The 14,110-nt window shown below is 35.2% G+C and overlaps 1 protein-coding gene across 23 annotated transcripts in view; it reads left to right on the top strand.

The window, feature by feature from the left end:
* The window catches only part of DLG1 (discs large MAGUK scaffold protein 1), a 155,473-nt gene that overhangs the window by 125,107 nt on the left and 16,256 nt on the right, over positions 1-14,110 (top strand). For 22 of the 23 annotated variants that reach the window (XM_032193648.1, XM_032193647.1, XM_032193650.1 and 19 more), the window contains 3 exons: positions 1,613-1,727; positions 8,160-8,336; positions 8,991-9,060. In XM_032193648.1, the coding sequence (XP_032049539.1) occupies positions 1,613-1,727; positions 8,160-8,336; positions 8,991-9,060 (362 nt within the window). Of the gene's footprint in view, positions 1-698; positions 779-1,612; positions 1,728-8,159; positions 8,337-8,990; positions 9,061-14,110 lie in introns of those variants that run through there. The other variant, XM_032193669.1, reaches the window with a different exon arrangement.

Below are 14,110 nucleotides of genomic sequence, written 5' to 3'. Positions count from 1 at the left end.
GACATAATGTTTTTGTTTCTTGTCACACAACGTCTTTAGTTTCGTTAGGGCTGGTAAGTTCTTTGATCTGGGCTTTGTTTATACAAAGGCACTAGATGCTGTTTCAAAAATCGGGATGCTATTAAAAAAAGCTACTAGCCTTGGGCTTTAAAGGACAGGAGTCAGGATTATTCAAGAGTCTGTTCTTACTGTCTGTAATCTGCACAGGGCTAATTCTGGTTGCTATTGCTAGAATATAAGTTTTATAGTTACCTGGATGAATGAACTGGTATACCAGAAAATGGTTCACAATGTTCTTCTCTAACTTAATTTTCTTCTTCTTCTCTTAGTTAATCTGTAAATCTTGGCGCTCATTATCTGATGAGTGTGCAGGGATAAATTCCTACAGAATGCAAAATGATAAATTGTTCGTGGCATTTAAGATGACTTAAGTTGAAGGAACTGCAGTTGAGAGATTTCCTCAAGATTTTTTGCATTTTTTGAGCTCTCATTATCAGTCGTGTGTGTCTTGAGTAAATTTGATGCCCCCAGGGAATGAGGGTGCAGCTAGGGAGAAGAGCACAAATGAAGCAGTTGAGCAGCTGCTGGCTGCACACACCCTGGCTCTCCCAGTGTTGACTCGTTGTAATCTTGCATCACGTGGGCGGGCGAAGGTGGTGGCTGTAGCGCGTTTCCTTTAACTAGAAAGGTTTTAGCCGTGGATCTGTTGATCCTGGAGTCCAAACTGTTCAACTGAAGGAAAAACTTGTTTTGAGTTCATATTTTATGCTGACAACGCGTAAGTACCTTGCTTCAGGATTTGTTTGTCCTGAAGAAGCAGTTCCTATTTTACTGTCTGCCTTCATAGATAAATTATAAGCATTTAGCTTAGTTTTATTAGTGCATAGTGCTACTTAAGAACACAATCCGTTTTTCCAGGATTAACATTGTACATAATTATATAGAGGGACTTTGAATGTCTTAATGCTGTTTATAAGTGGATCGAGATTCATGCCAGAATTCTGGATTTTTTTTTCCTTTCTTGAGCTCCCATGGGAACATTGGCTAATTCAGAAAATGCTTTGTGTGTTCCCCACCTTGTAGTGCTAAATTCTGTGTCTAATTTAAGTCCAGTAGTATTAAAGCATCTGTTCAATTCCAGCTTTTCAGACACTTGCAATTCCTACATCTTAGCACTTATGATATATAGTTTTGTTTATAAATATATGTGTTTCAGATGTATGTTATGAAGTTTTATTTTGGTCATTGGGTAGAATTTATATCAGTGTTTTTATTACTATAAAATGATTGTTAGCAGAATTGTTTGTTTTAATTAGGAACGTACTGGTTGCTGTAAACTATATTAAATCTTTAAGTATAATGGATGTTTGCTTCTGTTTATTTGCTTTGTGTCATCATGATTATTTCAATTTTTATTTCATTTGATAAATGTAAACCTTTATGTAGCTTTTAATTACAAAACATAGTGCTTAGTGAAAACATTGGTTTTTGATGGTGTTTTCTTGCATTAACATAGCTGTAACAGATGCTTATTTTCTGAGATTTGAAAATTTATGTAAGTTAATCCCCAGAGAATAGGGGAAATTAATAACAGTGCTTCCATTTCTTACAGAATACAGCCGTTTTGAAGCTAAAATACATGATTTACGGGAACAGATGATGAACAGTAGCATTAGTTCAGGATCAGGATCATTGCGAACTAGCCAGAAGAGATCCCTATATGTCAGGTAATTATCTTTTTCACCATATTACTAGTGTGTTTTTCTGCTTTTCTGTAGACTTAGTATTTCTGTGTTTTATACGTTAATTTACTTGTTACTGAACTTACCAATTTGGTATTTATATGATTGCAATATATTAAAAAGAAAGTTTAACTTATTTTGATTAAAGTAATACAGCTGGAAAAAAAAGTAGTATTAGCTCTGAGAACTTGGAAGAGTGGTGCTTTTACTTGCTTTTTGTTCTGCCCCTCAGAGATGATGACCAGTCAGTAAAAACATTTATTCTTTTAAAGTCTAAGTAACAATTTAGCAACCTGTTTAACTCAATTTGTGTTTTTGTGACACAAGTCTTCATTCTCCCCTTTAAGTTCTTGAGTTTAAATTTAGAGTCTCCCACAACTTAAGCTTTGGCAAGTGGCCATCTTATTTTCTTCAGCTTGCTTCGGTCATATTCTCAGCTTGTATTAGGAAATCAGAATAGCATTCTGTTACAGAATAATTTCCGTGGTAAACAAGTGATCACCAAACAGGCCAAAGTGAATAAATTGAGTAGTCTTCATAAATTTATTCATACAAAATTAAACATAAAAGTGGATTAAGTGAAGTGGGAAATACAAAATATAAAAGCATGAAATAATTAAGAAAATAGGTAGTTTCCCCAGGAAACTGTGGCAAGATGCAGCTTATTTAATATGTAATCTTACTCCTCTGTCAGTTGCTATGTACTGAAAAGGCGTAACATTTCAGGTGTTGAATGTGGGTAAAAGGATTGCATTTTAAAAAAGTAATTGATGTTTGACTTCCCTGAACTGACTCATCTCCGAGTTGAACAAGGACCAGCAGTAGCCTCATGGAAGAGGCCAGACCATTTTAGCAGAGCAGGTTAAGACTTCACTAGTGACAGTGCTTGCTTTAAACTTGATTTAAAATGTTGTAGGACCTCACTGGGCTTACCTGCTAAAATCCTAGGCTCAGGTGCTGTTGCCATTTAGAAATTGGCCTCAAACAGTTCCCATCTCCCAGTTATGCTTGATATCTGTTTACAGGGCCACAAAGTGGAAAAAAAAAAATCAGAAAAATGAGCTAGACTAAATGCATTTAATCTGACCTAGTTCCCTGATCACTGTACTCTTGTAGAAATAAAGTGTCCTCCAGAAATGGGTGCAGCTTAGGAGAGAGGAGTCTTAGAATCTGTTTTTACTGCTATTGCCATCAAAAGAAATGTTAGTGAAAATTTAGTCTGAACTGTAAGCAATGAAACACTGCTCCAAACATTAGGTTTGTGGATTATTATTATTATTTTACTGTTCTACATTTTCTTAATCTTAAATTTCCATTCTTTGGCAGAACAGACTTCAAATATATATATATATATATATATATGTAAAATTAAAGGTCGCTGTAAATATTCGGTGCAACAGGTTATATTGGGTTTCCATGGCAAGGGTTTGGTAGAGGGGTAGGCTGCAGGCGTGGCCTTTGTAAGAAACGTCTAGAAGCTGCCCCATGTTAGTGGAGTTAATTTTATTGAAGTCTGGGGGATTTTAATGCAGCAGAAGGGGATTTTTTTAAGGATGTTCTTAACATGGTGACTCTTGTTAATCTTACACCACATTTCTGTGATTTCATCTTTATGTTTCCCATGTCCCCATTTTTCTCACAGATGCACATTCTTGACCTGCTTCTGTGTTTGTGCAGGCCCAGCGTAAGCTGCTTAAAATAGCAAAATTAACTTTAACCTACAAAAAAATGGGCTATTTCACATGATTCATCTCCCACTAGTACGCTGTACGACCACATAAACACACATGCTGGTACAAGGAAGTATACCTGGTGGATGGAAGGGTGAGTGGCAGAGTAGCAAGGCTGCTGAGATTTAGAATTTATATAGCTGTGGAGTTTTACCTTGAATCTTTCTAGTTTATGAAGTGATTGTGACTGCACAGTATCAGTGATGTTTCCCCTTTGGCAAGCTTTGTGTACTGTGCATTTGTTACCAATTGTTCTATTCCTTATTTCCTTCCAAAGTATAATAAATAGGTAGCTGGTGAGGGAAATAACATGATTAGAAATCTAACTATTCGGAAGACCTACTGAATGAAGTGAGACTAGGAAGGCCAGACTTCATGTCATGAAGTTATATTTATGTTATCCACAAGTATTCTATGCCCAAAACAGATACTGTTTTGTTCATGGCACAGTATCTATTAAGCTTTGGGAAAGGAAATCTTATGCAAGGCCAGTACCTGGATAATTGCATCCATGCTCAGAAAAGGCTCAGACATTTGTGGTCTGTTTCTGAAGGCTTTTAAAGAAATGCGATGAATTATTCACCTAGGGTTTCTTTTTAGATTAACTGTAACGTAGCCTGTATGTTTTGACCTATTACTTCGGTAGCTTTATCTGGCTTCTGTTTTTTCATAGTTTGTTTGTTTGTTTTTTGTAGTTTGCTTTAAATATTTTTGGGGTCATAATTTAAATCTTCAAGGATAAATGCTAAAATACTAATGATAAGTGCTTGATATCAGTTAGCCACATCTTATTTCCATAGGTGAATATACATATGGACATCGTGGTTAGATCTTCATATCCATAATCACAGGATTTATCACCTTAGCCCTCATCATGTAGCTAAGCCTAAACAATCTTAAGTTTTGCTTGGTTAGCTATAGCCTATAGCTCTAGCTATAGATTCTAAACCACTTACATTGATGTTCACACATTTGTCTGGTATTTTAAGCCTCTGACAAGCAGTTTATGTAACTCTTATTCCCTTGAAGTTATCTGTGAATGGTTGAGGTTGTGCTTTTGACTTTGTCAGCTGCAGAAAATGCAGCCTTCTCCAGACTTGGCAAAAGCCTCGTGGAGACTGGTGATTCCATTTCCAAGAAAGGTTTTTGAAACTCACTAATCAGCTTTGTTGTAAGTTGGAACAAAAATCTAAAATGCAAATATTCCTCATGAAAAGTGCTTCTCCACCCACGGCCCTCTACAGAGAGTGCTGCTATGGTTTTTGAGATCCATTCTTGTCATCACATCAAAAGATGCCAAAGACTGGTAGGCAACTTGGGTACACATGCAGGATGGGTTCACATTTTTTCACTCTAGCTTCCAGTGTAATTTTTGACCTCACTGTTTTTTTTTAAAGACTTTGAGTCTTAAGACTTTCAAGTTTTAAGACTCTGAACATATTGCTAGATACTGCCAGAACGTGTTGGCTATCCAACTTATGCCTTATTATAAGTCACTTTGGTATCATCATTCTGTACCAATTCAAAAACAGGTTTACAAACTGAAGCTAAATCTCTGTAATATTAGGTTTTTTGTTGTCGTTGATGATGTGCCTTTAGAATTCCAGTTATATAATGTACGCTGCATTGTATAGTAAAGCCAACCATAAAATGTTTATGGGCATTCAACCACAGTTGTAGAAAACAAATAAAAGAAAATACTCTGAGAATAATGGTCTGTGGTGATATCTCAAAATCATGGTAACAAAATCTCAAACAAAATGAGATGCGTTCTTGCCCCCCTATAACTGAAACATGATCTCTTTATAAATAGTCTGCCTGTAAACAGTGTTTTGGGGGTGTTATAAAATATTAAGGAAATGACTATTGTTTTTGCCTGAAAATATAATTTGAAGCAAAATAGCAGATTTTTCTTAATTGCATGCATCTTAATATATGATAAATAGCAATATAACAAACAGTCCTTGGAGGATAGTATAAATATAGCGATTCGACAGCAACTAACTCCTTAATTTGCACATCTAATTCTTTCTTTCTCCCCTGACTAATTACGATGCACTGATTTAACGTCCTTCTCTGATTGCTGCTTTATATTTCTTTTGATCTTTATTTTAAGAGGAGAGAGATTGTCTCAATGTGTCTGTTTTTACATCTGAGCTATACCTAAATTCAAAAAATACGTATAAAAAAAGTTAAATTCTTTGATGGCATCAGATTTCTTTGATAATATATTGCCAGGGAGTAAACTTGTTCTATACTTCATGTAATCTTGTATGGCAAGTACCAGTGTGCAATGTCTGTAGAATGCAGACCTGAAAGTGGCATTCACTGCTGTGCATTTTTCTAACCAGCATGATGCATCATGAATTCAAACAATGGTGCTGATTTCTCTTTGGATTGAAAATGATTGCAACTCCAAGTGGAAGAAACTTCACAGTTTGGAAATCATTAGGAAATTTTAATAAGGTCCATTGAAAAATAAGATTGGTGTTAGTAGCAGGCCTGAAAATTATACTCCGTTGCAGGAGAAGCTTAATTAGTCATCTTTATGTTGTTCCGATACTTCAAACATCTGGTTTTAAACAGCTTTCCCAGAAACTCAGGGAGAAAAAAATAAGCTCCTTTATAGGATAGCCTTCATTCCCATGTGGTAAGATTAAATCATGTTTCAGAAAATAGTACAGAGGGATGCTTTTGCTGCCACAGGAATTCCCCAATTGCTTTGTTCAGCAAGAATACCGTAAAATAAGAAATGCTTCGCTAAAACTTGATCAGCAGCCTATCATACTGAAAGCAATGAGCAAAGCCAGGTAAAAGACATGATGGAAATTTTGGTGCTATTAACACAGACATTAAGTTTTTGGCTTTGAAGCATACATATTCATGAAACTTGCAACTTGCCTTCAGTTCCTGTAGTTGTCTAACTGAAAGAACCGAATTACCATTTTAGTGATGTTTTGCTTCCAATTTATACGGGGCAAAATAATAGGGACTTGGTGCTTTCTCTTTAAAATATTTTTTTAGGACTTGTCATTTAAATTAAATGAAACTTAGAAGTAGAATAAATGTTGTGGGACAGTGTTCAAAGTACTGGTTGATCAGAAATAATGAATTTATTTAAAAATAAATTTCTCTTTTTGTTATAACTTCCACTACACAAATGTATACGTGGTATTGTTAATCTATAATCAAAGTCTCCATACAGGGGGTATGACCTTATGTTAAAGGTGAATTGATCTGATGGAGCAATTTGGCACTGGTTATGAGCAAATACAGTTCAAACAGAAAGAAATACCCTCAGTGCTTTAAAAAGGCAAAATTCACAAAGCTAAGATGCAGTTGAACAAACTCTTACAACTCACAGATACTTACTTACATGAGTAAAAGAATTTGTGAGACATTAAAAATCTAGTACAAAAAGGTACGTAAATCTAGTGTTTGGGAAGAAGAAATAAACCTAATTTGTACAAGAGAAAGGATACCATTTTAAATCATTGCATTAGGATCTATTTGCACTTTCCTAAGGTTGTGTTGGACTTTGTATGAAGTCTCTAAATTGAGACAGGTATCATTTAGGAAGTGCATCACTGACAAACGTATGAGCTTGCAGATGAAATACTTGAGGACTTTTTTGGCCTGTGTTGTACATGCACTTCACTTTACATCTGTTCATATGCCTTCTTGAAAAGTAAAATAAGAGTCCTTTATAAGGCATAAGCTTAGGAGTATCTCTCTCATTTCAGTAAGAGGTTCCAGTCATTCATTTTCACATTCTCACTAAACCCTCGATTGTGCTGGGAGAAACATACTGTAAGTCTCGTCAGTTTCTCAGGGAACTGATCCAGATTTAAAATGATCCGACGGGGAGAATTAATTTTAACACCTATCGATTCCACAGTATGGTGTACCATGTTCGTTTCTAAGCAATTTTGCTTTCATAACCAAGGAAGGGGAAGGAAGCAGTACAAAGCAGCAGTGAATGTGGGCATGGATAGCAGTGGGCTTGAATAAACCACCCTTGCTGGCAAAGAGAACGCTGATAGAGCTGTAGCCTGCAGCTGGTGTTCAGGTAGTGCTAGTGTCTGTTATTTGAAAATGGGCTAACCTTGGAAAAAAAGGATGAGATTTTCCTGAAATGGTAGGGAATTTTCCAGAAGAACGCACCTCAAGCTTTTTGCTTTGTAGTGGCCAAGTTCTGTTCAGATCATACATATATCTAATCTTTTTTCTTGCAAGTCTGTGAGCAGGAAATTGAGAGTAACTTTTAGTTACTGAAATAATCCAGATTTGTAACTTGTAACTAAGTACAGGACCGAACTTTCAACGCTCTATGCATCAATTTCCTTTTTTTTCTGTAGTCTGACATGTAACTTGCTCTATGCAAAGTATTTATTGAATTGCAGGGGGCATTTTCTTGTGGACCTTTTGCAAAGTATTAGAGTTTGCTCTGGACCTAGTTTAGTCTCATTCATTAAAACTTATAAATTTTGTTTGTGTTTGAATACTATGCTGACCATTCTCAGGGGAGTTGTGGAGGTAGAGTGTGTATTCAGCATTCTCATTTTAAGCACATGTCAGAATGATGCGGTCATTTCTGCATGCTTAATTAAATCTAATGCTATTCATATGCACCTGTTTCTTGTCACCTTTTTCTATATATGTTTATTTATTTTTCTTCTCAACGCAGAGCTCTTTTTGATTATGACAAGACTAAAGATAGTGGCCTTCCAAGTCAAGGGTTGAACTTCAAATTTGGCGATATTCTCCATGTCATTAATGCTTCTGATGATGAATGGTGGCAAGCACGGCAGGTAACTCCAGATGGAGAAAGTGATGAAATTGGAGTTATCCCAAGCAAACGCAGGTATGTCATAATATTGTATTGACTTTGTGATGTCTACTATTAAATTTTCTAATGAGTTTAATATTACACTATTTATACATAAGAAGGTGCCAAGTAAATGTTGTGTAATATGATGTTGCTGATGGCAACTCTGCAGTTGAGCATTAGACTTGGTTCAGAATTTTCCAGATTGAGAAAAACATTAAACTTCACGCTCCAAAATACTCCAAAAAATATTTTTAAAATTATTTTTTAAAAGTAAAACATTAGAATTCTTTTTACCCCAACACTGGGAAATGGGCAAGTCTTTCCTGGGTGGACAAAGCAGAGACACGCTGTTTGGCATTGGCAAATAAGAGATTACGAGGTCTGAATCTTAATATCTGCTGTTTGCTCATGGTTGAAGATACTCACTTAGGGACATGCTCTTTCTTTTTACACCTGGAATTGCTGAATCTATGCAATCACTTTAAGCTCCAAAGCCCTCACAGCTCATCAGTTGAGAAATAAAGCCCTGCTTTTCCAACACAGTCTGCCATTCATTTTCCAAAGAGGTCATTAGCGACAAAAATCTGTACTACAGAAGGTGCACTATATGTTTACATTGTAAAAAGTACTAATTTGAAATTCTAGAATTTTGCTAATTTAACTGCTTTGTGTCTGTTCTTCTGGTAGAGTTGAGAAAAAAGAACGAGCCCGTTTAAAGACAGTGAAGTTCAATTCCAAGACGAGAGGAGATAAAGGGGTGAGTTTATGAAGTGCAAATTACACCTGGTGTTGTGAATGGTAACACATTTCAGTGGGTTATATATTCAGACTCTGTTTCAGTTTTTAGTGAAAAGGTGAAATAATATCAAATAGAAATAAAATTATTCTGAAAACTAAAGCAAATTTTAATAGTAAGCTGTTGCCACAGCACTGCAAAATAAAGAATTAGCTTAGAAATACATACTATTCCTAATACTGTAATGTGACAGGAGTTTGTATATACTAATTGGTTATTGAATAGTGCCATTTAGAACAGCACTACAAGTGCTGCTTATAAAGCCCTTTAGTACTTTGGTATGGATTGTGCTCTTGGACTTCTTTTTGGGGAAGAGGCTTACTACCAGTTTTCAGAAAAATTAAAATGTTTCTTTTGTTAATTTTTTAATGTGTCTAGAAAGCATTCAAAACAAAATTGATCAGCAGGGCCTCTGTGACTAATAAGAGGTTTTGTAAAGTGCACAGTTACCCAGGCAGTGTAAAGTAAATTCTTTCTTAGAACTGTGGATGCAGAAGCTTTAAAGAGTTTTTGTGCAGTGGTATAGGCCACCAGAAACTCTAGTCTTTGCTCATCACTAGCCAGAAACACTATCTACCTCACAGCTGTTTTTTCTCACCACTGCTCTCTGTTGGTACAGATACTGGTGCAGCTGTGCTCAAAGCATGTGAAGTAACCAATGCAGGTGAAAAGTAACCCAGTCCAAAAGACATTGTAGTCAAATCCCATGGTGCAGTTCACTGCTTAATATGTAAACCTTGCCCCAATAAGTGTGCTGGGGCAGTGGGAATGAGCAGTGAGAAAGCGAGGTAACTGCTTTCATAGCAATGGGAATGCTTGTAGCCTAAATTATAATAATTTCATCATAGTAAAACAGCCTTGTTTTCTTTGTTTTTTATGTGAGGCTTTTTTTTTACAAAGTAATGGCTGTTTTGAAATAAGATAAACAATTTCACAATCTTACAATTTTTTACCAACTATATATATATGGTAATTTCAACACTTAGATATGTGCATCTTAGGTGTAAGAACCTTCTAAAGTAAAAATATAATACCATTTATTAAAAAAAAAAAAAAAAAAAAAAAAAGAAATATGCTCTTAGTTCCTGAGGAAGCTATTTCTTTTAGATATTTTTTCAAATAGCACAATGCTGTAACATTACTTATTACTGTAGGTGTGAAGGATTTTTTTGTCATTTATTTTAGTTACAATGTTTTCGTAACTTCAAAAAATCAAACATAAAGTATTAAGGCTTCAGTAATTTATCTGGATACTTTGAAGATATCCAAATCCATATGTGCATTCCTCTGCTACATGGTAAAAGTTTCAATTTAGTTTACTAATGAAGAAAATGACAATTTTTTTTTTGTAACAGTGTTATTTAAAGTGAAATCAGTATCTTCAGTTATTTTCTGATTAACAGTTACAGTCCTGCATTGAGGATTACTTTGATTATTGCATTTCATTTTCTTTTCTCTGTTTTGGTACATTCATATTTTCATATGGGAATAAAATGGTATCAACTGATGTGGTAATTCTTAACCTGGTTATTTTTATATTTTGAGTTCATTTTCTAGGGGTCATGTAAAAAACAAATGACTTAAGTATCTTAGATTGTTTAAACTGCGTTAAGTAATTTTTCAAACATTACCATGTTCTTTGAGCAGATAATTGCATGTTTTTGTAGTTTGTCTACCAATAAACTGTAAACACTTAATTAGCTATGTATTTGAAATAGCATTTTGGCAATAGAAGAGTTAGTACACAATTACTGTGTACTAACAGCACCAAAGATATGCATGGAAAACTGAGTGGAAAAGCAACTACGCTTGCCATTGATACAGAACTGCAGTTCTTTTTCTTTAGTAACACTTCATTTTGCAAACACTCTTACACTTGTTCACAACCTTTTGCTTCAGCTGTAAATGTTTTAACAGTACAGTTTCTCTTTAAATTATTCTTCCTGTATTTGTCATGGTGGTATTTTTCCCAGTCTGCAACATACATGTCTTCATGGACTGTGTGCATTACTGAGTCTGTTAATTCTCCATGGACAGTATGAAATACCAACCTTGAACAATTAGTCAAAAGTTCTACATTAAAACCTTAAAAATAACCCTAGTGATAGCAAACATTAAAACCTATGTTCCTTTCATTTTAAGGAACACTAAGAAACTGGAGCAGAAATGTTTATTTTTTTGTTTGTTGCTTTCATATAAGCATTTACTTCACTTTCTGTGCTGCTTCTGTTTTAATATATTCTTGCTTATGATGCCTGTTCATGATTTGCAGTGGGCTTATGAAAAATTTAATACAATTACTGTGCATTTGCAACTAATAAGCAATTCTCTCCAGCTTTTTATAATCATGGTATCTTTTAAAAATAATCTTTTGGCTAATCTTTTATTCAAAATCAGTACAATATTACCTTTAATTTCTTTTTTTTTTTGGCAATGGAACTGACTCTGACCATTATACATGCAGTATGTGAAACTTAATATTACCTCAGTAGGATTTCTAGAGAAGGTTAAAATTATCAGTGTTATGAAATATTTTCAAAACTAAAATAAAGAAAATGATTATCCTTTACGAAATAAAAACATTAGCTACGTCTTGTAATTATACAAATAGCAAAATCTCACCACCCAACAAAACTGCACCATTTTTGCTTTGTTATTATTTCTTATTTACATACTCTTTTGCCCAAACCGAGTGTCTTGTCCCAATGGGACAATTATATAGATGTGAGACTTCTACCTCTCAGAATTCATGTTACAGTATTTTTCAGTATGCTCAGCAAATATCTAATCTTTTGGGCATACTTCTTTGTCACCTTCATTCTGTAGGTTCCAGTAATGTTTCTGTTTGAGAAGTCAATTCCAATGATTTGTTGGTTTCAGATAAAGAAGGTCAAAAGGACCGTAACCCAAAACCTTGCCAATGCCAACCATGGTTCCTACAAGCATACGGTTGGCTTGAAAACAGTTCTTTTGTCCATGTGTGCGGTCGATAGGTTACCAGCTCTTACAATGGAATGACAATTTTAGTGGAACACAGATGCCAGCCAATTAAAAACAGTGTTCAGTGTTGCTATCGACAGAGCTTTGTGCTCATGATACCGATGATGCACCTATGGCACAATATGCCTCTTTTACACCTGGTAGTTTAAAGTGAACTTTTTTGACAGTGGTAGTGAAAATATCACTGAATTTTTCACTGGGTGATATTGCCAAGCAAGTCTGTATTAAAACAGGTGGCCAGAAGGTTTGTTAATACTTGGAGCAGGATGCAGCTTATGTTGCACTATAGGTATTCTCTTCAGGAAGGCCAAATTCTTGTTTTGTACTTGTACCAAAGAAGGTGGGCCATGATTTGAAAAATGCAGTCCTTTATGACTCGTACATATTACTATATATCACTCCATCATTGGTGCTGATAGCAAAGGTAGTATGACTTCTTGCAACTGTGTTGCATAAGGAAAGACGAGCTCACACTGGATTAAATAAGATAGATAATAATTGAAAATAAACATACTCTAAATTGTAGAAATAGCTGTTAATAGGATCTTTTGATGTGTGAATTGAATATATTTTGATTATTTCTAAAATTAGCTTTTTAAAAATGGTTCTGCAGAAGTTTTATCACTTCCTGTGGCATATCAGCTGTGTTTGGCTTACAAGTAAGTAGTGCCCCAGCACTGTAAGATCTCAAAACCAAGCTGGTCATTTTCCTACTTTTGCTGTTCTCCCAGTAATAGAATTTCTACAAACCAAATGACACAAACATGGCCAATTACGTAGTCTGACAAAACTGCTTAGATGATTCACTTATGCCTAAAGGAAATAAAAGAAATTTCAGCTAGCATGAAATTAGCTGTATTGGTTCCATGCATAAGTGCAATAAAAAGTGTTACTGACCTATTTATACATCAAGGCTCTTTATTTACTTTCTATAGAACAGTAAGCTAGAGATGCTGCAGTCACATAATGTCTCCAGCAAAAGACATGACAGATGACTAAAACATTTATGTTTTAGTAATTATACCTGTAAGCATACAGATACATGAATGAAAATACATTCGTGCCCTCGAATCGCTTTATCGCTTAAACAAAAAGCATGATAATAGTTGATACGCAAATGGGCAGATATACATATGTCTATATTGGTAGCTCAAGAAATTTTCTTAGCAGTTAACATCAGCAGTTGCTGAGTATGGGCCTTGGACATGCAGGGTTTTTCATGTTAGAGTTCTTCGCTAGAGATGCACAGCTGAGCAATAATTACTACAGTAAACAAATGGAATGAGTTGGTATCTTTTGACAGTAGGCCTTGGTAATGGGATGCAGGCTTTCTTAGAACAAAGTCATTTTTTCCAATAAACTTATAATGAATTGCAATAATGAAAGACTGAAACCATTTTTTTTCTTCTGGATATTTTAGAGAGATACTTCCCCCTCCCCCCACACACACACTTTTTTCCTATTTCACTGTTACTTTCATAATTTTACCATAAGAGAATTCAATACAGTGCTAGCTTTTAACTTTTTCATTGTTCTGTGGTGTTTTATTTAGCAGCTATCACCAAAGTACTTACAGTTTTGCCTTTTCAAATGGGTAATACTGGCAGATATTTCTGGTGAGCTGTTATGGCGCCATTTGTTTGTAAGTGTACATATTTGCATGTGTAAATATCTGCCTTTTTTTTTTCTTGAATGGCTATAATCCCTAAATTAGATAATATCCATGATTTAATTGGCTTTGTTTGAGTTCATTCTGGTTTGGCCATCTTTTGACAGCCTAGTTTTTCACATCTCGTTACACTCACAGCAAGCCTGGTCGTGAAATACAGGTCAGGCCTCACAGGGTAGAGCAGCCTGACAATTCTCTTGGAAGTAAGCATGTGAAATACAGAGGGGGTGAGCAAAGCCATGATCCTCATCTCTCTCTACTTTATATGAGCTGAGAAGACACTGTTAAATTGGAATATGCACTGCATAATGTGGTTATAGGAGTCAGCTTCCACAAAGCTGC

The sequence above is a fragment of the Aythya fuligula genome, chromosome 9, assembly GCF_009819795.1.
Source record: "Aythya fuligula isolate bAytFul2 chromosome 9, bAytFul2.pri, whole genome shotgun sequence".
Classification (NCBI taxonomy): Eukaryota; Metazoa; Chordata; class Aves; order Anseriformes; family Anatidae; genus Aythya; species Aythya fuligula.
Note: the sequence above shows the minus strand (reverse complement) of the source record. Positions and strands in the feature narration are given on the sequence as shown.